This window comes from Simochromis diagramma, unplaced genomic scaffold, assembly GCF_900408965.1.
Source record: "Simochromis diagramma unplaced genomic scaffold, fSimDia1.1 OVJJ01000205.1, whole genome shotgun sequence".
In the NCBI taxonomy this organism is placed as follows: domain Eukaryota; kingdom Metazoa; phylum Chordata; class Actinopteri; order Cichliformes; family Cichlidae; genus Simochromis; species Simochromis diagramma.
The window spans coordinates 139,046-163,838 of record NW_024386782.1 but is presented as its reverse complement, the minus strand read 5'-3'; the positions used below and the strand labels follow the sequence as shown (position 1 = coordinate 163,838).

Sequence of the window (24,793 nt, the reverse complement as noted above, 5' to 3'; positions counted from 1 at the left end):
CAACACCCATTAACCAAATACTTCCTGTTAATTTTTTTCCCTTTAGTAGTTTCCCTTTAATGTCTAGGGCCAGACTCATATGGTTCACAGGCTAAATGTGGCTATTGAGCCCTTTGTTGCCCATGTGTGCAATAGATTATTTTGATATAAGGTAATATTTTGCTTTTTATGTCAGGTACAAGTTATGAAGTAGTCTTGAAGGCCTTTTTTTCCCCTTTTTTCTAAATACACCTACTGATATTCAATCCAAATATCCAAATTCTTGGCAGCAGGTGCTGCTTGCTACACAAAAGCAAAATAAGAAAAATTGTTCTCTCTCACGACACAGACAGTTACTTTCTTCCCAACGTTGGGCCGTGATACATTTGTAAACCCTGCAGGGCAGAATTCACTGTGTGCATGCTGTACATTATTCTTGTCTTGAAAGAAACACTGAGAACATTATCACCAGGATCTGCAACAAAAGATTAACTGGAACGCCACCCAGGGCACAGATCTGAACTTTTTGTTCAGCCGCCCTGTCTTTAAGCATGTAGGAAAGGTCCAGCTGAATGCTAAACGCCCAGCACCATCCATCTCACCTCGGAGGTGGGTATAGTCAGAGAAATCAAGAACGGCGGTGTATTCTATTCTTCTCCTTCTCCCAGTATACCCACCTCCTCTCATCCACCATATATCTAAACCATCCTTACCTGTCCCACTGATTGTTAAAAGAGCAGCAAGAAGAATTTCCCTTCCTCTCTTTAGCAGAAAATGACCATAATATATCAGCAGAGAGCTGATAGGGTTATTGATCTGTACCAATAATTCAACATATACTTGGCGTAGTGCTTTTTGGATGTTCAATAATTCACTCACTACAGTACATTTCACAACAAAAACCTTGCAGGGCTACTCAAACTGTTACAGGTTTGTAGCTTTGGCTGCAGACGATAAAAGCGTCACCCGAAAGACAGTGTTTTATTCAGCTGTTCTGCATAGTAACACATCCCTTCTGCAAAAATGTGTTTTAGTGGCTCTGGACCTTCCTTAGTGACAGGACTTTCATTGGTCATCTACAGTATTTTTAAGAAAAATACAGTAAATAGAGGTTATGACTTTAGCAAATGCCATGCAGAAATATTACATTGATACTATGAATGAATGAATATTCTGAGTTACAGGCCCAATTTACTCTACCAACTAAAATGAGTATCTCATAATATTGATGCTCAGAGTTGGTAATAAAAAAAATTATCTTTTTGTCAGACTTTGAGTGGGAGTAAAATTGATTTGATTGCAGTTTTTAGTAGAGATTAAATATATTTTTCAGCCTTAAATTTAAATTTCAGCACTCCCCTCTGAACCTTGAGCTCCTGTAACTGTAAAAATACTCCCAGTATTAAGTAAAATTTTGCATGATTTTGTTAGATATGCTAAAGTTATTGTACAAAAAAAAAACAAAAAACAAACTCAAACAGCTGAATCTGAGGGGAAACTTTTTTTTTTAAGATTCAGCTGATTTAATATGGAATATTAACCACACAAATTGTACTGATGTTTCAACTCTTACACGCTGCTTCAGAGGTTAATATTTATAATCAATAGATTTTTAATATTTTTAAAGGGGATCTGGTGTGCTTATTTCTAGTTCCATAGTTATATATTAGTGGACTCTCCAGATTAAATATGCATGACTAATAGTACAAAATAATCTTTTGTTTCTCTAACAATGTCTGAAACAAGCTGTTCCTCTCCCTTTTCCTTGCAAACAGAAGGTTGAAGGTGGAGCGAAGAGCTCAGGATAGCAGAGCCAAGAGCAGAAAAAAACGGTCTGAAACTGAATATTCAGAGGAGTCTGAAGACTGATCTGTTGACTTGTACAAACTAGAGATGGCACGATACCACTTTTTTATGTCCGATACCGATACCGATATCATAAATTTGGATATCTGCCGATACCGATATGAATCCGATATAGTGTTTTTTTAATCAACAAAACTGTTTTTTAAATATCTTGCTGCATTTTGTATAAGTTCATACTCAAGTTTAAAACAACAACTACACTAACGCTATTCTGTTATACCTGTATGCAAAAAAAAAAAATTTCATAGTTCAGCAATACTGATCAATCTAATAAACTTAAACCTACACCATCCTCCCTATTCTGGTATTTTAAAGAGTACTTAGCGTAAATATTAAGCAACCTAACTAATAGGGTTCCAACTCCCAGCAACAACAAAAATAAATAAATAAAAAATAGGGAACCACCCCTCACGCTCCACCTCATGATGCTTAATCGACGTAATCAACCTTAATTTGATGCAGTGTGAAATAAAATGCACAGAAATCAATTATTTTTCAAGAAATATTAAATAGATTCAACATCTTTCTTCAACAAAATTGCAGACTGCACAGATGGTACCTTCCCAAAGGAAAAAGTACTATAGCTTACTAGGGTATATATATTAGACTTAATAGTTACTATATACAGTAATTGACTTCTATTCATTTTGCATCAAATTAAAACTTTGGGTGTCAGATAATTATTTATTAAAAGCTAGACATTTTAAATGAGAATAAGAAAGAAAAGTATGTCTTTGTGCCCCCTTTTCCCTGTTCATGCCCTGTCGGCCCCCCTGGCTAAACTTTGCTAGATCCGCCCCTGCACAGTTACCAGCGTCAGCTACGTAGAAAAAGATCCTCGAGTAGAAAGTAATATTAAATAAATTCTAACAACAGCTGATCGAGCTTAAACGTGCTGCTGTTGTTTATCCACTGGTTTCCTCTTTCTGGTGCAAAGTGGGCCAAAAGCAAACTAGAGACACAGACTCGCAACAGAAAAGCCGATCAGCTGATCGTTAAGCAGTTTCATGATTGAAGTAGCAGCAAGAAGAGGCAGTCGTTTGTTAAGCTTAACGCAGGAATTCTTTACAAACATTCAGAGATGGACTTACACACTTGCTTTACTTCTCTCGGGATAACTTTGTCGGAGATGAAATGCCGGGTTGCTAGCGAAGCTCCAAATGCTATCCAGACCACCGACAGGTCCTGCATGCCACAGCCGCTCTATCACCTGATGCATACTGCTGACGTGCTAACGTTCTGAGGTGAGTTACGGCGTGTTGCAAGTTTTGTGAGGTGCTTTCGTGATATTTAATGGATCGGATTACATTTTTTATTTTTCTCCGATATCCGATCCAGTAATTTAGGTCAGTATCGGACCGATACCGATACGTAATATCGGATCGGTCCATCTCTAGTACAAACCCTGACATCATTATTTAAAACTATGATCAGCCGCCACTGTAATATAAGCCTGGAATTAAGAAAAGCAAAACATGTTTCTTTTAACTACAGCAAATATTAATGACACCCTAATAATTTGATTTTAGGAATTACACATCTTAAAACCCACAGCACTGTATGCACACAGCAGATGAACAGAAAACCCAACAAAAATCTATTGATTAGTTTTTGGGACTTGAACCATTACCTCACCAAACTGCCAGGTTATGGTCTCTCTGAACTGCTTCGTAAGATGTATTGTTGTTCCAAATGGCTACACAGGAAGATGAAGTCAAAGGCTGGCCATCACAGCGAAGGGAAAGGCGTGATATCTTTTTTAAAAACAGTGATAAGGGTGTCAGCTTCAGGGAGACACTGACAGGGCTGTATTGAGTTGTACGCATTAAATGTGCCACAAATAAAAATAATGAAAAAAGGAAAAGTAGAAAGAGGAATACACTGCTGTTTAGAGATAAGAGGAAAGCATGTGTGTGGTGGGGGTATGACAGTATCTGACCAAGTGACACAGAGTTCAGACAGACCATAAATCCTGCTTAAGTGTGTCACGCGAGGACACCTTGGAGAGCATGGCCAGTTCGATTCACTGACTCTATAATTTTCACAGCTGAGCTCAGACTGATCTCGCATGTACTGGTTTTATATTTCTTTGCACAAAGGATTAGATTTCCCTTTCAATCCTAATCCAAACTACTTATTGAAATAGTAGTATAACATTTTAAGAAATTAGTGAGGTTTAGTTAAAGAAGAAAAGATCAAGCCCTTCTCAAAAAGGAGTCATCTTGGCACCAACTTCAGGCTGTTATTTTGTGGTAATACAACTATATATTACTGGACATCTTACTGGACACTAAGGAGTGCCAATACATCTTTCTCTGGCACGTCTACTAGAGACTTGAACAAAATCCAGGATAATTCATGTCGTCATTCATATAGGTTAATCCTCTTCTAAGGTTGGACCTGTGACATAGATTAACCTTGTCTATTTAGTCAAGCTCTCCATTGAATTAAAATAAAGGTCTAAGCTTAATTCAGGTCTTGAAAAGGTCTTGAAGATACTGGGAGATGGGCATCGTTACCTTGAACCTTAAGTCAACTTAAATAAGCCTAATCCACAGCTGATTCGGCGTTATACCTGACAGACACGTTTGAACCCACCATCATTTAAATCAGTAATTCTCAAACGTTTTCTGGCATACACCATTTAAGGAGGTTTATTCCCACATCCCAGAGATTTTTAAATCAAAAAAATGAAAAATTATTCAAGTTGACTTTTAAACCCTACCCATATATTAATTCGATTCTGCTTTACTTCCCTCACAGTTTGAGAACCACTGCTTTAATCTAAATGAGCAAATTCCCCAAAACCTTGAAGGCAGAGCTTTTTATGATTCGAAATCCTGTGGTTATTTCCCCTAAAGCTTCTCATTTATTCTAATTAAATAGATGTTTTTTAAAAAAGCAAAGAGCTGGTACCAGGAAGGTGTTGCTGCAGTGTCCACAGGAGACGCGGGCTCCAGCTGGCTGGGGATCAGGACTGGCCGGACCAGGGTGAACCGGGCCCAGATTTATTATCCTCTTACTGGAAGGAGACAGACAGACACACAACGTCAGCATTCGCACCAGAAGCGACTCGAGATATTATTCAGTGCAAGTGCTAGCTAATAATGCAAGCTGATGCTGGGAGCAGTCGTCTCAAGGGCTGACTGCAGCCTCATGAAATTCATCAGCATTCACTCCTCTCATTACTACACACACTGCTTTCCTACAATCAGCTTTCTCACATGGCTACAGTAGCTCAGAATCACTGATCAGGCCGCGGGGCTGAGATGTGTCTGGTTTAGTCAGCATGTCTGGTTTGAATGCAAAATAGTAATACTGGAGGTAAACTCTTAAAAGTAATTTACTGCAGGAAAAGTGGCCAAAGAGGAATGTGCATACACAACATATTTTATTACTACTTGAGGTTAATGGATGTCTTTTGCTAAACTGTAATACAATAAACTATGACATATGAACAGTTCATTCAGTACAATTCAGTTTTGTTTATTTATTATTCACAACCTTAATAATATAATATTAGAAACTCCAACAATCGGACAACTCCTACAAGGGAGCACTTGGCAAAAGTGGGAAGGAAAAACTCCCTTTTAATAGGATGAAACTTCCAAGACTCAAGGAGGGGCAGCAATCCACTGCATCCGGTTGGGTAGTGAGAGAAAAAGTGCCAAGAAAGGCAGGACAAATGGCAAACTACAGCAGAGAGGGCCAGAGTTTAATAATTGTTCATGATTACATATAGCAGTGATATAAACACACTACTGTGAAAAGAGATGAATGAAGAAGATCCGCTCAATCTATCATAGGAAGACCCCCAGCAGCCTAACTAAGGGAGGATTCGGGGTCCAGTCCTAACTATAATCTTTATCAAAAAGGAAAGTTTTAAGCCTAATCTTAACAGTAGAGAAAGTCTCTGTCTCCCAAACAGAAAACTGGGAGTTGTTTCCATAGTAGAGGGGAATGATAACCGAAGGCTCTGCCTCACATTCTACTTTTGAAAACTATAAGAGCCACAAGTAAGCCTGCAGTCTGAGAGCGAAGTGCTCCATTAGGATAATATGCAACAATGAGGTCTTTAGGATAAGATGGGGACTGAATACTTAAGATTGTGTATGTGAGGAGAAGAATTTTAGATTCTGGATTTAACAGGGAGCCAAACAGAACATGGTGGAAATAACAATCGCAAAATATTAATGTCAAATTGTGTTGTTTCTCCTGCCAATACATTTACATTTTGTGTGCCATTGTTAAATATGCAACATATTCTCCTTCTGATGAGGTCAGGTAATATATTTACTCGTGGTTTAAAATGTATACAACAATGTCAAATGAAATTAATGGCTATAGAATTACTGATGTCAGAAATATTTGTCTTCAGCTGCATTCACACGCCAGATAATGCAAGCCTTTTTTATCCCTGAGCCTCACTTCATGATCTGCATTTACAACGACACATTAACTCTGAGTTTCACATCTTTATGACAACACATTTTGTAACAGTCAGTTGATGCTTGTTTACATAGCAGCATAAATCTAAAAATTTAAAAAAAAACAAAAAACATCTAAAAATGTTGCTCTTGCACATTTTATGCCTTGGGCATAAACAGAAATCTTTTCTGTTACAAATTACACATGGCAGCTGCAGCATAATGTTGAGACGACATGCCAAAGCTGTGCATCTCCAGTGACTGACATCAGCCATCTGCTTCTTACTATAACAGTCCCATACTATGAAAAAAGTCCCATCTTTATGTGTTTAGGTAATTTCCTGTCAAGAGACAACCAACTGGATCTGAACTTTCAGCAACCTTTAAAAAAGAAAAAAATATATAAAAGACATATCCCCAAAAGTTACATTTTCATAAAACTTCTTTTCCAGTTAACTTTGCCCTTCTTTGTTCTGAAGAGGCTGCTGTGCTCATTATGCCCTCTGAGATTATAATATGAAGGAATTTGCTAAGTGTTCATTTGGCTGGTAGCTGCTCCGCAGGAATTCGGTACATAATTAAAAGCAGATAGATGCTGAATGAATATTGTGATTTTTTTTTCTTTACTGCGAGGTTCAGAATAACAATTAAATCTCAACATAACCCCCACATCTCCAAATACACATTTAAGGAAAAAAAATACACATAATGCATCCACTGTATTATCCAGACAGACACACCTCTCATAATACTAATGACATGCAGAAGTGAAACTCACGATGCAGTTGTTCTAATTAGGCTGTTATTTCCTCATCCGGCTGGCTGAGCACTGCATGTAAACTGTGCTGGGAGCATAGCCTTAATTGAGGGACTGCTGCTCCCATTGCACCTTGTTTCCTCTGCTTCACTTCTCTCTCGCAGAGAGATGCAGTGTTATTGCAGTCTCACAGTGGCGTGCGCACACACACACACACATTCACAGACATACACAAATAACTTCTCACCAATATGGTCGGGGACAGGCAATCCTCTGGGAAGTGACTTTGCAGATGAGCAGACAGTTGCAGGGGCATCGCACGTACTTCTTTCCTGCTGGGGCATTCTTAATGGGCTGCAGAGGGAGACAGAAACACACAGGAGGGAGAGATAAGACCGCAGAACAACACATTCGAATAGGAATAGATAACAAGCCAATTATTCATGATGGACGAGAATTAACCAATACTACACGAGGGAGAGGAGTATGCCAGGAGATATTGGCGTGAGTGTACAGAAGCTGCAGGTTAAGGAAGATAGTTGTGATTTATTATGGGAAACTGTTTAAAAGACTATTAAAGAGTGCAGTCAACAGACAACTAACCAAATGAACATCTATGGGAGATTTTGGACTGATGTTTAAAGCCTTGTCCACATATAAAAACAATTCAGGGTCCATCGCTTTGTACCTGGTTGTAAGTGGACATAGATGGTGGTGACTGTCATAGTAAAACCACTATACAGGTGGTGTAATAATCACATTTGAATTTCAATTACAATTTCAGCTTCTGCTGACAACTAAAACAAGATAAAGTTTTGCAATAATGGAGTTTGCTTTTGCTTTTGCCTCTCCATAAATGTTTAAATTCACTCTCTGCCAGACTGTGGCAGGTCTAGTTATGCTCAAGCTTATTTATTTAAAGCTATTCAGTAAGAAAAAAATAATTATTATTATTTTGTAATTTTTAAGGTTTAAAAAGTCTATATTTTTACCCCCCAAGCATGTAATCGTGTCAAATAACCACAATCTTTTTTGGGTGTTGTTGTTGTTCATCCATCTCTACAGTCTTGTACAACCTATAGAATATTTCTCAATGAATCAAGAAGTGCTGAAGTCCGTGCTGAAATCAGTTAACAGTGTTAAGGATGCACTGATATATTGGCTGACCATTAGCATCATCAGGCTTTGAGCTTGGATGACAACCACTGGCCAACAATGAAAGTGGGCAGTGTTTATTTGTTGTGTAAGGGCCAAAAGCACAAGCTATATAAACGATATTACTCAATTTCGATTCAGTTTTATTAATATCGCGCCAAATCACAACTTCTTTTAGCAACCTGAAGAGTTGCCCCCTGGTGGTCTGGTAAAAGAAGGCAGGCATAACATATTTCCCATTTACATTCACTTCATGTTCCTAGACGCCACATCATTTCCATACTTTAAACAGTCTATGGATATTCTGATAATAACAAAAGCAAAATCAACAGCTTTTCCAGTCAAGTTATTACTTGTAAGCAGGGAGGTGGGTTGCAACTAATTTTTTTGTTTCGTTTTTACCAGCCCAATGGTATGATGTAATGCACTTCTATTGCCAGATGGTGGTGCTAAAGTACCCAGAAGAACAAAAATGAACTGATATAATGCCTTTCTACTCCATTTAGCACTTAAAGCTAACTAGTCACCCAATCACACACGCACATATTCATAGAATGCTTTCTATCAATCTCACACACAAACATACCCACACACACTCCAATGGCTGTACTAGGGATCATTCGAAGTTCAGCATGCCCAAGGACACTTCAACATGCAGAGTGGAGGACTCAGAGATCGATCGACCTGTTCCAGTTGGTAGATGACCAACTCTACCCCGTAAGCCAAAGCTGTGAGGAAAGGATGCTAATAATAATAAAGCGCATGTGGCGCAGTGAGGACCGATTATCTTTTGAAGTCGTCAAATATCGGAGCGCGAAACACCATGACCCCATGTGCTGCTGCGTACACAGCAAATTAAAAAATAAAAATAAAACAGAATGCATGAAATGATTTTTGGTGGCTGTGGCGGGGCGTGGTCGGCGGTGCCGCTGCAGGGGAGGTGGACGCACCTGCAGGGCATCTGCCAGGTTAAAAGTGTGCTGGGTCCAGTGTCGTTGTTGTTGTGTATGTTAGGCTGGCAGCTATAAAGCTGCAGCTGTGTTGTAACAGCAACTGAGTGATAAGTGTGAATAAAGATGCTGAAAAGCATGTTTGTGGAAATGTCATCGTCGGATCTGCCATGGTCCTCTCACAGTGGCCTTCATGTCTGCTCAAACAGGAATGTTTCATCAATTTCATAGCACACACTTGGAAAAAATAAAAATAAAACAGGGTCACTGCTTAACAGATGGGCAGCAGCCTGCTCAGCCTCCTAGTACTGAAGCCCAAGATGGTAAGTTTCAAAATAAGAGCAAGAGGGCTGTCAACTCGTCACTTGGGAGGAATAAAAAAAAAAAAATAAACAAATAAAAACAGAAAAATTCTAAAATGAGTTGCCAAATATATTTATTCAGCGATTAATATGCATAGGCAACCTGCCCAAGTGATGTTGGAAACACCACAATATTACACACCATCACCCAGAATGAAATAACATCCCGCGTGTCCATCGTGCTGCGTTCTCGCCACAGCGTCATTAAACCCCGGCTAACCAGATCAGAGTGTGCCTTGTTCGTTTCCAGATCCATTATCAATTCCGCTTACAATGCCCGGAGGAATGAAGTTCTTTTCTCCACTCAAGTGAAAACTAATATTAGGAGTGATCATTACACAGTGGATTAGCCAATTTTGTACAATTTTAAAGTTGCCGTGGTAAAATGATATTTCAGTCTTAATATTTATTTCCTACAAAAAAAAAAAAAACGTAATTAAATTCTTACTGTTACAATGATCCGTTTCGGTATAAGAGATTAAAAAAGGGTGAAGTTCGTGTTCCAGTTTAACTGTGTAATATTACAGTCGCAGAGGTTTCTATCATTCAGCCCATAAGATAATCTATCAGTTAAGCAAAATAATGAGCAGTTACAGGAAACTAACCTTGACCACAGTCTAAATATTGTCTTCGGTGAGACAAGTCATCCAACGCTGCATGTGACAACTCCATATATAATCATTTCTTCCGCTCTATGAGCTATATCGCTGCTCCCAAGAGACTGCATCATGATTATAACCATTAACTGCGATAATAAACATTTTTTTAAATGCAAATCTGAGGCTGTAAAACAACAATTAATACTGCTTACTTGCAATTACTGTTCCTGATTGCCATCCCACGCCTGCTGTCAAATTAAAACAGGAATGAGCAAAATTGCACATCAAAATCTTACTAATTCATGAGTCTAATTAAGGATAATAAACATCCCGCAAATTACACATATTTACTTAAAACAAATAACCGCTGTCTGACATCATCCTCTGCGTATCTTTTGGATTTGAGCCAACCCCTGATGTATGTAATAAAGCACGTTTGCGCTCTCGGATCGACATCAGTGTAAATGTTTTGCATGTTTCATGAGGTGGTGGAAAACAGGATATCCTCACACCTCTGACATATTTCTGCATATCTGCATATGTCGCCTCCATCTGTAAATTCCTCATTATGCCCATTGGTACATCTGGACACACTTCATATTTCTTCTTCCATGCGGACACAGATTTGCATGGCTAGTGAAGCACACTTGTGGAGCCCCATCAACCTGTGAATCTGGCAGCGATAACTGTACAAATTACACACCGTGTTACCATCAGCACGACTGTCAAATTGACCCAATCATTGGGATCTTCTTCCACGGTCAAACCCGCGAGTTAAACTTGGTAATTAAAGTTGCAGCTGAGCATCTGTTTACTGCACACCTGACCAATCTTTAGCTAGTGGTAGCAAATGAAGAACTTCACTATATTATTGCCAAATTAATTGCGATACCTGTGTAATTACAACATTAGAATAATTAAACTGGCTTCTAAACAATGTCAAGCTTCGTTTAGAGCTATTAGTATTGTTTGCTGAGCCTTTCACAATGTTTGATTGTGTACCTCACCTCTATTTTCCCATCAGCATTCACTCCAAACAAGGCTGGAAACTAGAGCTCAACTATTATGGGTCATTTGAGGCCTCTGATGATTGCTGGAAGTAAAAATGATTGAGATTCATCAGCCATACTCTTCCTGTTTATACATTTTAGAGATGTTCCCGGCAACTAATTTACCAATTGTTTATTTTTGTAAAAAGTAATCACCTAGAATCTTACAGCCAAGTGTGTGTATTTAATAGCCATTTGTAGTCAGATTGTTCAATAATCATGCTGTTTAATTGACAGGTGTCGCTATATAACAGCACACAACACACAATATCAGATTAGCTAGCAGAGTTTGGTTAATATTAAAGGCGCCACATGCATGTATTAAATAAGAGAGTGAAAAGGCAATCTGTGTGGGCTTGTGGGGGAGGGTATCATAAGATTTTAAAACCAACAGGTAACTGCTATTGTGCACGATTAAAATAAGAATAATTACTTTAACCAACTAAATTTCTGCTGATGACTAGCTAGGGCAGCAACTGTTAAACGACTAGCTGTGCATCTCCATAATAGACACACATACACATGTAGAAGGTTAAGTGATGAGGTTGCTGTTAATCAACACCCCAGCAATGCAATTCCCAGGCCAGTTTCCAACTTGTCATTAAGACACCACTAAAATCTGCTGTGAGCAAAAGAAGGTGACCAGGTGTCTTCCAGCATTTTTAATTGTTGTCCCACCATTCCATATACTGGGACTACGTCCAACATTTTTGAGTTTTTCTTATTTACTAAAGTCAACAATGAAGAGCAGACATTTACTCTAAAGCCTGCCTTTCATCCAAAGCGGTCCTCATGGGTCAAGGGCAGCTTTTGTTACTTATGCTATGCTCAACAGGGAAAATTTTATGTCAAGAGAATATGATGCAATGGACCACAAATAAAGGGAAATGCAAAAGTAAAGAGTGGAAAAATTACTTGAAGAGGATGAAGCTAATAAAAAGCTTTTCCTATGTTTCTGCCTCTACATTACAAAAACATTGTGGTTTAAAAAAATGATATCCCAGTCTATGCAGTCCTACTGAAGTTCAGTTATGATTAGCAGAGGGAACAGCAGCTGAAATAACAGTTAAAACTTTTAAAAGTTATTGTACATAACTAGAGAGAGAGCTGTGAACGTTTTATTTATCATTAATCCCTCTATAATCTGTCCGTTTTTATTTTTAGCAACAGTATTGGTAATATGTATTATAAACAGTGGTGTTGCAATGCGCTCTGCTAAACAAACTGTAATGAAACCACTTATGATCAACTCCAAACCTCTTTTTTCCCCCCTTACATTCAGTTTAAAAGTTTGTCATACAGGATAACATATACACCGATAGCAATAGACTGATCAGGCCGTTTAGGCAATTATTATCCCAATGGGCTCTATGAGACACTGGGCCTGTTGTGGAGGGCCACATGAATAAGTGGAATTCAATTCAATGTCAATTTTATTTATTTATTTATTTTTTAAATTGATGTGGCCCTGCTCTACTGGAACTAAGTGCTAATCAATAAATTATTTCTAATAATTTGCTAAATTTATGAGTATTAGAGACATATATCCTATAAACACTGCTAATGTGAAACTGTACAAATCTGCAAGTAAGTCTCATCATGATTTGATTTTTCTTATTTCTTTTATTTTTGCCCCTTCATCTCCACAGTCATTTAGCCTTTGACCTGGAAATCAATCTCACTGTGTCATCCCGGATGACTCAATTCCTAACATGCAACTGCAGGACATAGAAGAAAGAAGAGGAGGCTTGATATAGGTAGCTATAACTGAAGATGTAGAGCTATATCGCATGCCAAAGTATATTTAACTTGCAATATATTAAACAGCTGTGACACACAACTTGAATAGCAGGGGTTACTTTCTGGTATTTCTGTTATTCACCAATGTTGTATGTGAAAAATAAAACAAAGATAAGTGAAACATTTACATTCTTGTCATGGTGCAATGACTTATTTGACAGCTGAGATGACACATTTAAAACAAAAAACATAAAAATATGCATAGCGGATTTCAGCTGAGTCATGTGATACTTAGCTGAATTCCCTCTAAAATAACATTTTGAAAGTGAGGATGTCACAGGTTGTTTAAATGCGTTTTGCCTGACTTGCCCCTTCCTCCCCTCCTCGTATCGGACATCCTTCTCTGAGAGGGACCAAAGGAACCACTATACCCACTACATTGGTCGCTTTGCATGCCACCAGTGGCTTAATAACAGTCACATCCATTTATGCTCATCATTATAGTACAGGTACCTGTTGCATTATTCACCTGAACAACAGGTGTTGCCACTCAGACAACACCTCCACATCAGTGCTGGTACAAGAGCAGAAATTCCAGTGTTTGGGGTTTTTTTGTGAATCTGACATTGCCATTTTATCATGATAAAACGGCAATGTCATATGTTGCCGTTCGCCAGACACCGGACAGCAGGTATAATGGGGCCCTAACACTTGAAGAGAGGAAGCGAGGAGAGAAATGAGTTCAAATGAGATTGCACTCTCCTGCCCAAAACAATCAAATTAAGTTTAGGACAAACTAGTTTGCACCAGATGAGCCCTGGAAAAGCAACTGTGTTTTCAAACCCTGAGACTACTCAGCTGATTTCCTGCAAATCTAACTTGACGCGTGGCGATTGGGAAACAAACAACAAAAAAAAAAAAGTATGATGTAATTTATAAATGTTTAATGGTGTGTGATTGCTATGCACAGTAGGCTGAAAAGTGTTTCATTACAGTATTTTCACAAGGATTATAGGAACCATTAGTGACCTCACAGCAAACTCTGGGGATTATCCAGAGTAATGAGGATGTTGATTCTGAAAAAAAAAATGCTTTTAAATTTTTTGATGGCTCTGAGCAAAAAAGGGGAAGATTACATCCACCTTATATTAACATGAAGGGTGACAACACCAAATTTGGCAATGTGGTCACAAGACATGTTTTGTAATTGTAGCTGGGCAGTATATCGCTTTATTTTAAAGACCGCAACATTATTTACATTTTGTCTTGCCCTATCTATATATATATATATATATCTATCTATATATATATATACACACATACACATATATACACATGTGTGTGTGTTAGTCTGTACATTAAATGCATGGAACATATTGATAGGTTACCTATATTAAATGTATATAAACATACTTCTGACAGAAACATAAACTGTTTATAACACTAACAGTTTACAAACTTATACAGCTGAACAGCATTCTGGGTAATGTTAGCCAGCCAGGTAGCATAACAGTCTATTAACAGCTGGGAGGAGCTCTGTTAATATATTCAAGACTGATGGAGGATGAAGGACTGTGTTTACAGTATTTCAGTTTAAAAAGTTAAAATATGAATTTTGCCTTGATTTCTGAACCTGATTGTTTCTGTGCTGGATTTTCACTCAGGGTACGGCTCAAACAGCCTCCAGACATATCTATAGTCATGTGATTCTAGGATCTCATGTTACTAAAGACTAGCAGGGGTTATTCCTGGAGACATAAATAATAACTCTAAATGGAGATTCCTTCACAGCTCTTCTGTAGAAACATTAATGCTAAAGACCCATGTGCTGATTTTGTTTAGAAACTAAAAAGAAAGAAAATAAAGCGGGATTACTGCTCTCATGCCCCTCTGAAACTCTCTTTGGCCTTGCAGTAGTGGTGCATGAGTCTTTTGGGTGTCACGTGGGCTTAAATGCTAACCGTTTACATCTCACAAGATATGGATATAGGAATGTTTGACTAGTGAAGGTCGGAACTGTCACAACTGTGTCATAACAAATGAACTGAAAAGCAGAACAGACACCCTGCTGAAGACTGGCATTATATCCCTGTGTTGTACATTTAACATTTGTTAACAGAGCTTAAGAGCGGATTATTTACCGTTTTGGTCGTGTGGTTTCATTTTAATTATGTTTTCTTTCTTTTTAAGTGTTTTATACTTTATATACTCCTGGAGGAGAATAGGCCACTGTAAGCCTATATAAAGGCTCAGTTACACCAATATATTAATAATACTACAACAACTACAACTTCTAATAATACTGAGATGTACTATTGAACCACTATAATCTTAAAAATACCACAAAACAAAAAATTTTGCTCATACCTTCCCTACATCACACATTGGTTTGCGCATTAACATACTGGAGGCTCTGGTGTGAAGGTGCTCAGTACCTAAAGATACTGCACACACAGTAGCTCCTTGTAAGTCACAAGGTATTTACGCCCTACTCATAATACTCAAAATGTTTATCTAATTTTACAAAATGAACCTCACGTTATACTAAATAAGACGTGTTCTTTTCTATGTTCTTCTGTTGTCCTAAATCTTTTTTATATGTGTTAAAACAGTTTATAGTAACAATTCAATTACAAACAGCTAGATGCTGGGCTAGTACAGGAACAGTTGTAATTTGTGCTAAAAAAAACAAACAAAAAAACATAAAACAAACAAAACAAAATACAATCCCTCATTTTCAGAACCAAAAATGGGGAAAAAAAGTCAACTTAATTCATGTTGAAATTGTTTGATTCATGGGGTTCAACTTCTTCCATCTGGACAAAGGTCTATGGTCGCAAAATGTAACACAAATATCTTTGTTTCTGCAGCCATCATTCAGATCAACAAATTGTATCTTCTATTCCTTTGAGCTGAAATAATGTAACCTGAAGTAGCCAACGGGCTTTACACCTGGGTCTACAGATTCCTCTGGAAACCAACCTACCGTAGCTTCATTGCAAACCCCACACTTCACCACGTGCTGGTGAATCTTGCCCTCCACAGAGATGAGGCTCTGACACACCCTGCAGCTGATAACAGGGGCACTGCCACTCTCTGGTGAGGTGAGAGGGGAATAGGGCGGAGGGTCCTCCCCTAGGAGCACCGATGGCTGCGTGGGGCTGGGGAATGGAGGGAAACCTGAAGGCAAGGGGAAAAATACAACAGTAGTAAGGACTAGTGAAGGGACACAGTCATAAGAGTTGTGCAGTGAGCTGGAAAAAGCCTCAATTCCCATGACAAATACTCTGTTATGATAAACAAGATAATAAGATTTGGTCTGGAGTTCAGCAGAAAGGAGCTTTAGAAGAAAAACACTCTTGGAATGCTGAGCGGGCTGAGCTTTAACAAATGAGGCTGGGTATTTGTGATAGACATTTGTGAAAGGTATTTGTGAAAGCCATTTACTCACAGTGTGTGAGTAAATGGCTCAGTTCCATTTAGAAGTCATATGCAGCATGCAGCTTTACTTTTACTGCAAGCAGCCCATGTTTCTCAGTTGATCTATTCAGGCACATTTGTCCCTTTCTAGGTGAACGATCATTGGTCGTCGCTCTCCTTTGCAGAATCCCTCGGCAGCCTCCATAATGGCTTTCTCACATGCCAATCAAATCAGGTGTTTCTCGTATGCTAGCTAGCTCAGAGAAACAGTTATCTAGCTTGTGAAGAAAATGGGCTCTCTTAAACTGCCAAATTATATGCACTAATTTGTGTTAAACCCGTAAATGAAATATAATTTGATAATAACGTTACCGAGCTACATGACTGAGGCTTTGCGGATGGTTTGCCGGTGCTAAGCAGCGCTAGCTGTCAAGCTAGGTTAGCCAGTGAGCACAGCGTTGATTCCCTCCTATGCTTTCTTCCATTATTTTAAAACTATCGGTTTTATTCAAACAGTAAATGCTTTGTAGCTTTGTAGCTTTACACCACATACTGACCAAACACAATCACACTAGGGTGACCCCCTTCTTGTTGTGATGGCTGAGCTAGAAGAAGAGGCTAATAAAAGCTAAGCTAACTGAGGGTGGAGGAGAGAGCACCATGGATACTCACTCGGTGGTTTGTTGGGCACACCGTACGGTCCCGCACCGGGGGACAACCCGCCGTTACCGCTGCCGAGAGCACCATCGCCCAGATCTGATAATAACGGGGACCTCTCGCCGTCCGCCATACCGAGAGCGAGGCGTGGGGATTAGGGGGGGAGAAAGCGGAGAGAGATTGCAGACCGATACGGTGTTGTATTGTTGTGTCGGAAATGCAGGCGTCACATGATCACACCACCACCACTACGACCGCTGCTGCGGTAACGATGCCCGGGGGTGTGGCACTGCTCACCGTGGGGGGTGCTACGAGTTGCGAATGTAGGAAAGTTACATTGGAATTATTTGTGAATTATTTACCCCCAGTATTCGATGCACCAGTATAACAAACGCAGGTAGCTAGTTTTTCTCTCCAGTCATCAATGGAAAATTACTAAAATACTCTACTTAGATACTTTTCTTTGATCATGGTAAAAATTAAACAGAGTCCTTCAGACACTTGACTTGAAATGAGGAGAATGAATGAACAATTAATAGTTAAAGTTTAAGCCTGCATGATGAAAACTGTCTATGTGTCTTTCTATATAAGTTGTTATTAGCAGTAATATTACTTGCAGTAATATTAGAAATAGTAGTGGTGGCGCTGGTAGTAGTAGTATGATTGATTGTTTCCGAAAACGAGAACAAGTATAAAGATGATAAGACTTAGTATGTAATTCAGTAAATGCAGCATCTCCATTAAGTTTTGTGTGAATATAAAAGTATTTTTTAAAAATGAAGGCTGAGCAATTTTCTTGTATATCATCTTCAGGCAGCACTGAGCTCTGGGTACTCCTGTATGGAGTTTGCATGTTCAAAACTCTCCCCACAGCCCAAAGACATTAATGAGGAAAGATTGACTGGTAATTCTAAATTCTCCTAGGTGGGACTGTGACCGTGAATCTTTTTTCGGTCACTATATATTAGCCCTGCTGGGATAGGCTCCAGTCCAGTGAAAAGTTGTATAAAATGGCTTCAAAAGACCCGAATTCAAAGATTAATTAAGCTGTGTACCAAATTAAGATGTGTACACCATGAAAGTCAGTAATAACAGCTACATTAAGTTGTTGTACTGCAATATACACTATGAATGGTAAATGTTATGCAGATAAAAGATTGTTTAAAAATAGACAGTTCCAGGTCTCATGTTCAGTGTTCCTCAAAATAAGGGTTTCCCCAACCTTACACACAGTACGCTTGCATAATGGTGAGCAAAGGCTGAATACATCTGTACATGTTGTATGTTTTTTGTTTATTTTTTATCAAATTTGCAAAAAAGTTTAAAGTAAATTTTTTCATGTTGTCATTGTAGGGTATTGGGTGTAGAAATTTGAAGTGAAAAATGAAAATAATCCATTTTGGAGTCAAGTATTTATTAGAAATCCACAATTTAACAGTCATAGAGGCTGTGATGGCACAAGCAATAGCTTAAACTCACAAAATTCATGAAGAAATTCATAGCAGAGTTTTTGCTGATTATTTTCCAATTCCTTTCTGGTTTTAATGCTTAATGTGTCAGTTTGTATAATGTTATTTGCTGCTAAATCATCCTTTTTCATTGCATATTGATGAAGTCCATAGGACGCTTCATTAGTAGAGTCACCTCCAGTTCCTCCCTCTCACTGAAGAACTGGGCCTTGCTCTCATTTTTGTGGACCGGATCGGGGAGATGGAGCCCCAGTTTGCTGAAAACAGATGGAAAGGCAGGTTAAAAAAAACCAAGTAGCACTCAGGGGGGGATGATATATGTCTAACACTGAAAGACATTAAGAGTTGTGTGATAAAGCAATCAAAGCTCAGATCTTGGCATGCACCTCTGATTAAAAGGAAATATCTGAAACAGGGCGCTTCTGGCCTTAAATGTTGCCTCTAAGTCTTCAGGGAATTAAAAATGAAAGCAAACATTTTCAAAGGATCTCTTACTATTTCGGCGTCCGTAGATCAAGGAACTTTTCTTTCACATCCAGCACCACCTCTTTTGCTTTAGTGTCTGGTAGTTTGATTTTAACCTACAAATGAGGGGAAAGTTAGCATTGTTATTATTCTACATTGTTCACATTAATATATCTATATGTATCATTTTTATTTTAAAAACATTTCCCCTTTTTTATTCTTCAGTTGTAATGCAAGATTAGGTTTTAAAAAATACTTTCCTCCTTCCAATTACTCTTAAATTTCAAGTAACTGAGTGGGGTCATTTATGACCACAGCCATGTATGTATATGTGATGCTGAGTTTTTTAGATTGTTAGTTGTTTCCTACTTTGAATATTACTTCTACTTCTACTTCCACTTTTTAAAGGTTAACACACATTACATGTGAAACATCCCAGTTTGAGATCCTGAAACAGCTAGTGTACTATAGTGTTGATTTCAAAGCCGGATAAATGGTTGCATCATGAAGGGCATCCAGCATAAAATGTGTGCCAAATCAAATATGCGGATCTGCTGTGGAGATCCTTCCAGTAGGTGAAAGTACCTAAATAGCTGCTGTAATTATTGTGCCATATTGGTGATTATTCCAGAATCAAGCATCTTACTATGACCAATCTAAAAGAGTGAATCCACGTAATCTCAATATTTATAAGTGTTTTAACACAAACTATTTTAAATACAGACTCCAAATATTATTTATTGCAAATATTTTTATATATGTTTTAATGCATGCTCAATAATACAGGTGAGGAAATCCCAGAAAGTTGATTCTTTTCATTTGGATTTCAGTAGGAGAAACACTACATCACCCATCCAAGTCACTTTGTCAGTCTCAGCTAAATGCAGGTTTCCCCAACCTTACACACAGTATGCTTGCATAATGACTGAAACTATCAGCATTGCTTAACAAAGAGCCAGAAGGTCTGTGGTTATGACAATGCGTGTTCTGATCATGAAAGCAATGGTGCTTTCTCTCATTATGCAACTGTATTGTTTATAAGTTTGGGGAAACCTGCTGTCAGCTGAGACTGAAGGAGTAACCCTGTGAAATGTTTCTCCCACTGAAATCTAGATGAACAAAATCAGCTTTATAAATCTACAAACAAGACTTTTGTTTAGATTTTGTTTAGAAGATTGGAAGTTAAAGACAATGAAAAAACACCCTGATCTATGATGTCTTCTTTGTAATTTATTGCTGATCGAAGTATTATAAGTCAGTTCATCTGTATTTTGGAGTGAAAATGATACAAACATACTAAAACACACAATTCCCTTAAATATACATAATATTTCATATTTACACAAAGTAACAGACAAAGGCAATCTTAGCAATTTGAGAACATTTTGAAGTATCTGTCAGAGATCAGGTGAACAGTAGAGGAAAGATAAACACTATTAGAAGCATTTAAATATTTTTTACGTATATAGAGCCTGGTCACTATAGGGTTAACCTGTCTCACCTGTGCTCCTGAACATTTTTAGACTGTTCCTTTCTAAAGTCTAAAACTAACTACGTCTTCAACAGAATTATCTGAAGCCAGCCAACATTTAATAGGAGATTCATGCCTTGCTGCTCTTGATCACAACCTTGTGCATTTCATTTTAGTATCAAAAAAGTGCACTGAGTGAAGTGTTAAGAAATCTTGTGACACTTGGTAAGTTACCAGCATGGCTTCACAACACATGGAGGATGGATCCTTTCTGCTTAATCCCAAGAAGAGATCCTCTGTTCCTACACTCTGCTTCAGGATTATTTCATACCTGCACACAGAGGTTATAAATGAAGCAGACACACTAAAACCAAACACAACAAATATCACATTACCAGACATTAAAAGGAGATTAAACTCAGAAACAGACAGTGTTTGAAGAAGTATGAGGACTCTTTTGAACCTTTAAATATCCGCTTTTCATAATGTTTGATGCTTTTTTACATCCACTGATGGCGTGTGTCTCTTTCTGCATTGCAGTCTTACTCAGGTTGTGGCCTTGGGTCAGTCAGATCATCATACTGTGAGCCTTCGGCCACTTCTTCTTCACACCAGATATCTTTGCTGTTCTTCTTCGTGTTTGCGGTTGACACTAATTAAACAGTCACATAAAGAGAGAAAGACAAATGCAGAAACAGTATGCTTGAATAAATACTTTTTTAGAGTGCTTATAATTGAAAAATACCTTGTTTTTCGTTTTTGGGTAGGGGGCCAATATGTCCGGGACCCAAACGTGCATATGCTTTCACATCCTGTGAACATAAACTAATATAAGTGTGGGGAGAGACTTGGCTTAATGGTTGCTGTAGTTGAAATACAATGATACATATTCTGTCCACTTCGTTTTACTCCATATTCTCCCATTGGTCCTCCCTGCCCACACCTGCAGACTAATAAACTTTACACCATTTTTCTAAATACCCTAAAATTTATATTTTTATTGAAAAGTTATTTTTAAAGATTCATTTTGCTAGTGTTGATTGATTATCCTTCCTATATACATAGGATTAAAATGTTGCTTTTTGAAAAATGTAAAGAGACTACAATTTCTGAGGAAGATACTAAAGGCTAGTGTTAGCAGGGTTTTAACATGAACGCATGTAGATCTTACTTTACACTCATCTTCCTCTTCTTCATCCTGCTGACTGGACAACAAGGCAGACAGAGCCCGGAGGCTCTTTGCGGAAGATACCCCAAGACAATCCATTCAGAAAAAACAAATAAACAAAATAAAAAGCGCAGCGGACACAAACGAGGAGGAGAAAGCTGCTAAACTATAAGTAACTATAACAAAACAATTATTTTAATTGGTGCTAGTATACTAATTTTAGCAGCTCACGTTTGGATTGTTGACGCTTTCTGTTTCCCTGGAGACGCCAGGCTTTCCCGCTGCCATGGCAACCAGTGACGTCGAACAAATTACGTGGCCAGAGTCACGGTTACGCAGATCGCCATGAGCTAAGAAGCCTTGCCAGGGAATTTCTAATATCACGATCTCTTCTTGCTCTCTTTTTTTTATTGCAGCTTTGAGAATAATGCATACTGTACTGTATACGAGGAAAAACTAGGCACTGAGAAAACAAACAACAAAGAAACAAAGATGGTGGTTTTAAAGACTTATTTTTAGCACAGAGTTGTATAAGAATGAACGACTGCTTCATTTATGTAATGTCCCACTGACTATTTAAATTTAACTGAAAGTTAATTCACGTAATGGTTTAAAATAGGTGTCATATTTATGCCTGAATGGGTTAGCAAGATGGCTGCTGGGTGACTTTTATAGGACGCTGTTACAGGCTAAATGCTTTATGCACTGTAAACAGCTTTTCTTTAGATTAGTCCGGCAAAAGTGCAGTCTAAATATCAGTGGTGTATCTAAGATTGTAAATAAAAGAAAGAATGACTATAAGTTGTTAAAACTGTTTAAAAAGAAAGTGATGTAAGTATACTAATAATTTCATCCAGTTTAGCCTACCTCAGGTAGCAGACCTTGCCTTAGCTTTGACTTTTACGTGGAATATTTGAGTATCATATTATGAGGGCAGTGGATCAGAACAGCAGATATCCCAGTTAAGCACAGAGGACTTTATTGTAGACTACTAAAATAAAGCAGCTTGCTTAAGTCCTCATTCTAACTTCCTATTTTAAAGTTGTCATTAAAAATATAGTTCTTACAGTGTATTTAGTTTACCCATACCTTCACAATCTACCTTTAACGAGTAGATTATTCCTTTTTTGCAACTTTATTGATAACGAACCCATTCAAACATATGCATGACAGGCAGTCAATTTATGGTGAAACATGTGGACACTTTTTTAAACTGCATATCTTTGGAGTTCCATATGAAGCACGGTTTGGAGATGTGGGCACAGACATCATTACTATCTGTAAAGAAAGCCTTTTCCTCACTGATATACTTTATTCCTCCTGCCACTGTTGGCGCGCTTTCAAGCGTAGTAAAAGCGTTTGGGTGAGAATCAGAGAGGCGGGGCTATCTGCCTTGTCCCTCCGCGAATACCGTAGTGAATGCATGGCCCGCGGGGATCATGTTGAAGGTGACAGGTAGTGCCATGCCGGGAGTCCTGCGATTTTCACCGTTCACCGTGTTTGCTGCTGCCGGTGACGGCGAGAAGGAACCAGCGGTGGCTCCGTTAAACGTGGACGAACTGTCTCTGTACACCGCTCCCCCGGAGAAGTTTCAGTACGTGGAGCCTAAAGCCGGGCAGCTGGAGGAGCGAGTCGCCACCCTCAGGAAGTTATCGGAGCCGTACACTGCTTGGTGTCAGGTCACCTATGAGAAAATTAAACCCAAAGTTCAGGGGGTCTTCCAGTTTGGGAACGACGCATACGCCTATGTGAAGAACCCCCCGAAGGACTTCTACCCCCGGGCGGGAATCATCGGCTTTACCGGAGTCCTCGGGCTGGTTCTTGCCAGAGGCTCCAGGATTAAGAAACTCATCTACCCGACCACTCTCATGACCCTGAGCACCTCTCTCTACTACCCGGAGCAAGCAGCGTCCATCGCAAAGTCAACCGGAGACTCCGTGTACGACTTGGCCGTGCAGAGCTACGCAGCGGCCGAGAAGATCCTAAACCCCCAGAGCAAAGCTGAGAAGGTCAATAAACCCGAAAAGAGCAGCGACTCCGAGACCAGACAGTGACGACCCCGGCGTGACTGCAATAACCGAGCAGTAGCCAATCACACAGCAGCTTTATCCCGATACTGTAAACTGAGCGCTTTCTAGACAGTGTGACTTTTTCATGCCTACACTTTGCACTAAGCTTCACATGAAACTCAGGCCGGGCAAAGGGAAGGGGGGATTTGCAACTTGAATGACTCCCTTCCGATTTGAATGTGTATTTATGTAGAGATAAAGCAGTGTCTTACATTAAAGTTGCTTTACCGCCTTGATTCTGTGTCTTATAATGCCACATGCACAAACAAGATGGTCAGCACCAAAGAGAAGAAAACTAATTCAGGATTTTAATAATCAGTCGTTTATTTTAACAATTTTGTTCAATGGGATGACAAAGACCAAAGTAGGCAAGTCACATTTGATCTGAAATTGTGTATTAGTTTCAAGTTTTATTTGTCATATACAAGTAACAATTATTATACTCACAGATTTTAAACATATTTTATAAAATAGGTTTTGCTTAAAAAGTCATTATCCTACATAAACTCAAAACATTTGTAGTATTAACTACTCATTAGACCCATTTGCATTATACTGCTCAGTAATGCTGGATATATCTCAGCTTTATATTTTAATGCTTTTAAAGTAATAACTTCAAAGTCATTCTAAAGCTTTAAAGTAAATGGTATGGAGTAGAAATGGCTAAAAACACTGTTGAGTGGAAGTAGAAAACAGCATGACCCAGAAGTACTTAGAAGCACTAGTTAAAACGACATACACACCCACCATGACATCACCTACTAATTAGTAAAATCTCAGCTTTGAGTTGAGCAATTTTGCTATTGCCAGCTTAGCATTCTGAAACTGGATGCACCAAAACAACCAGTGGTTCAGTCTGAAATTAAGCCCATGCTCATTGGGTAGCAACTTGCAAATAAAATGTCATTAGCCAATGAGCATTTCCTGGAAAATCATAATTTCTGACTTAGTAAATTTAATGTTTTATGAAATATAACTTGTGACTGAGCTCACAAATAATCAGGAAAATGTTGATGTTAAAAAGGACTGGAAGGCCGTTAACCTTATAATTCTATGTAAACCAAAGTCCTTTTACAGGCAGACATGTTCCCACCGCCTGCTGACCTTCAGAAAGAATGAAAGCTTGAGGGGCCTCACACCCTTAAACTATGCTCATCTTTTACACCACAAATGAACTCTAGTCAAAATAT

At 38.6% G+C, this 24,793-nt stretch overlaps 3 protein-coding genes across 3 annotated transcripts in view; 1 reads left to right on the top strand and 2 right to left on the bottom strand.

Annotated features, from left to right (window-relative positions):
- Nucleotides 1-17,231, bottom strand: part of pip4p1a (phosphatidylinositol-4,5-bisphosphate 4-phosphatase 1a) — a 28,302-nt gene extending 11,071 nt beyond the window's left edge. Inside the window, exons 1-4 of the mRNA XM_040014370.1 lie at nt 16,977-17,231; nt 15,871-16,064; nt 7,277-7,383; nt 4,762-4,867 (exon numbers count right to left, since the gene is read on the bottom strand). Coding sequence (XP_039870304.1) covers nt 4,762-4,867; nt 7,277-7,383; nt 15,871-16,064; nt 16,977-17,094 — 525 coding nt within the window. The 5' untranslated portion in view covers nt 17,095-17,231. The remainder of the gene's footprint in view (nt 1-4,761; nt 4,868-7,276; nt 7,384-15,870; nt 16,065-16,976) is intronic.
- A 1,083-nt stretch (nt 17,232-18,314) lies between these two features.
- dnaaf6 (dynein axonemal assembly factor 6) lies at nt 18,315-21,932 on the bottom strand. The gene is made up of 6 exons (XM_040014357.1): nt 21,538-21,932; nt 21,112-21,178; nt 20,913-21,018; nt 20,601-20,697; nt 18,926-19,011; nt 18,315-18,687 (listed from the first exon to the last, which is right to left on the bottom strand). The coding sequence occupies exons 1-6, from the start codon at nt 21,631-21,633 to the stop codon at nt 18,558-18,560; spliced, it is 582 nt and encodes a 193-aa protein (XP_039870291.1). The 5' UTR covers nt 21,634-21,932; the 3' UTR covers nt 18,315-18,557.
- A 986-nt stretch (nt 21,933-22,918) lies between these two features.
- LOC120723055 (MICOS complex subunit MIC26-like) lies at nt 22,919-23,839 on the top strand. Its single transcript, XM_040014343.1, has one exon. It carries the CDS (start codon nt 22,974-22,976, stop codon nt 23,586-23,588), a length of 615 nt encoding a protein of 204 aa, XP_039870277.1. The 5' UTR covers nt 22,919-22,973; the 3' UTR covers nt 23,589-23,839.
- The last annotated feature ends 954 nt before the right edge of the window (nt 23,840-24,793 follow it).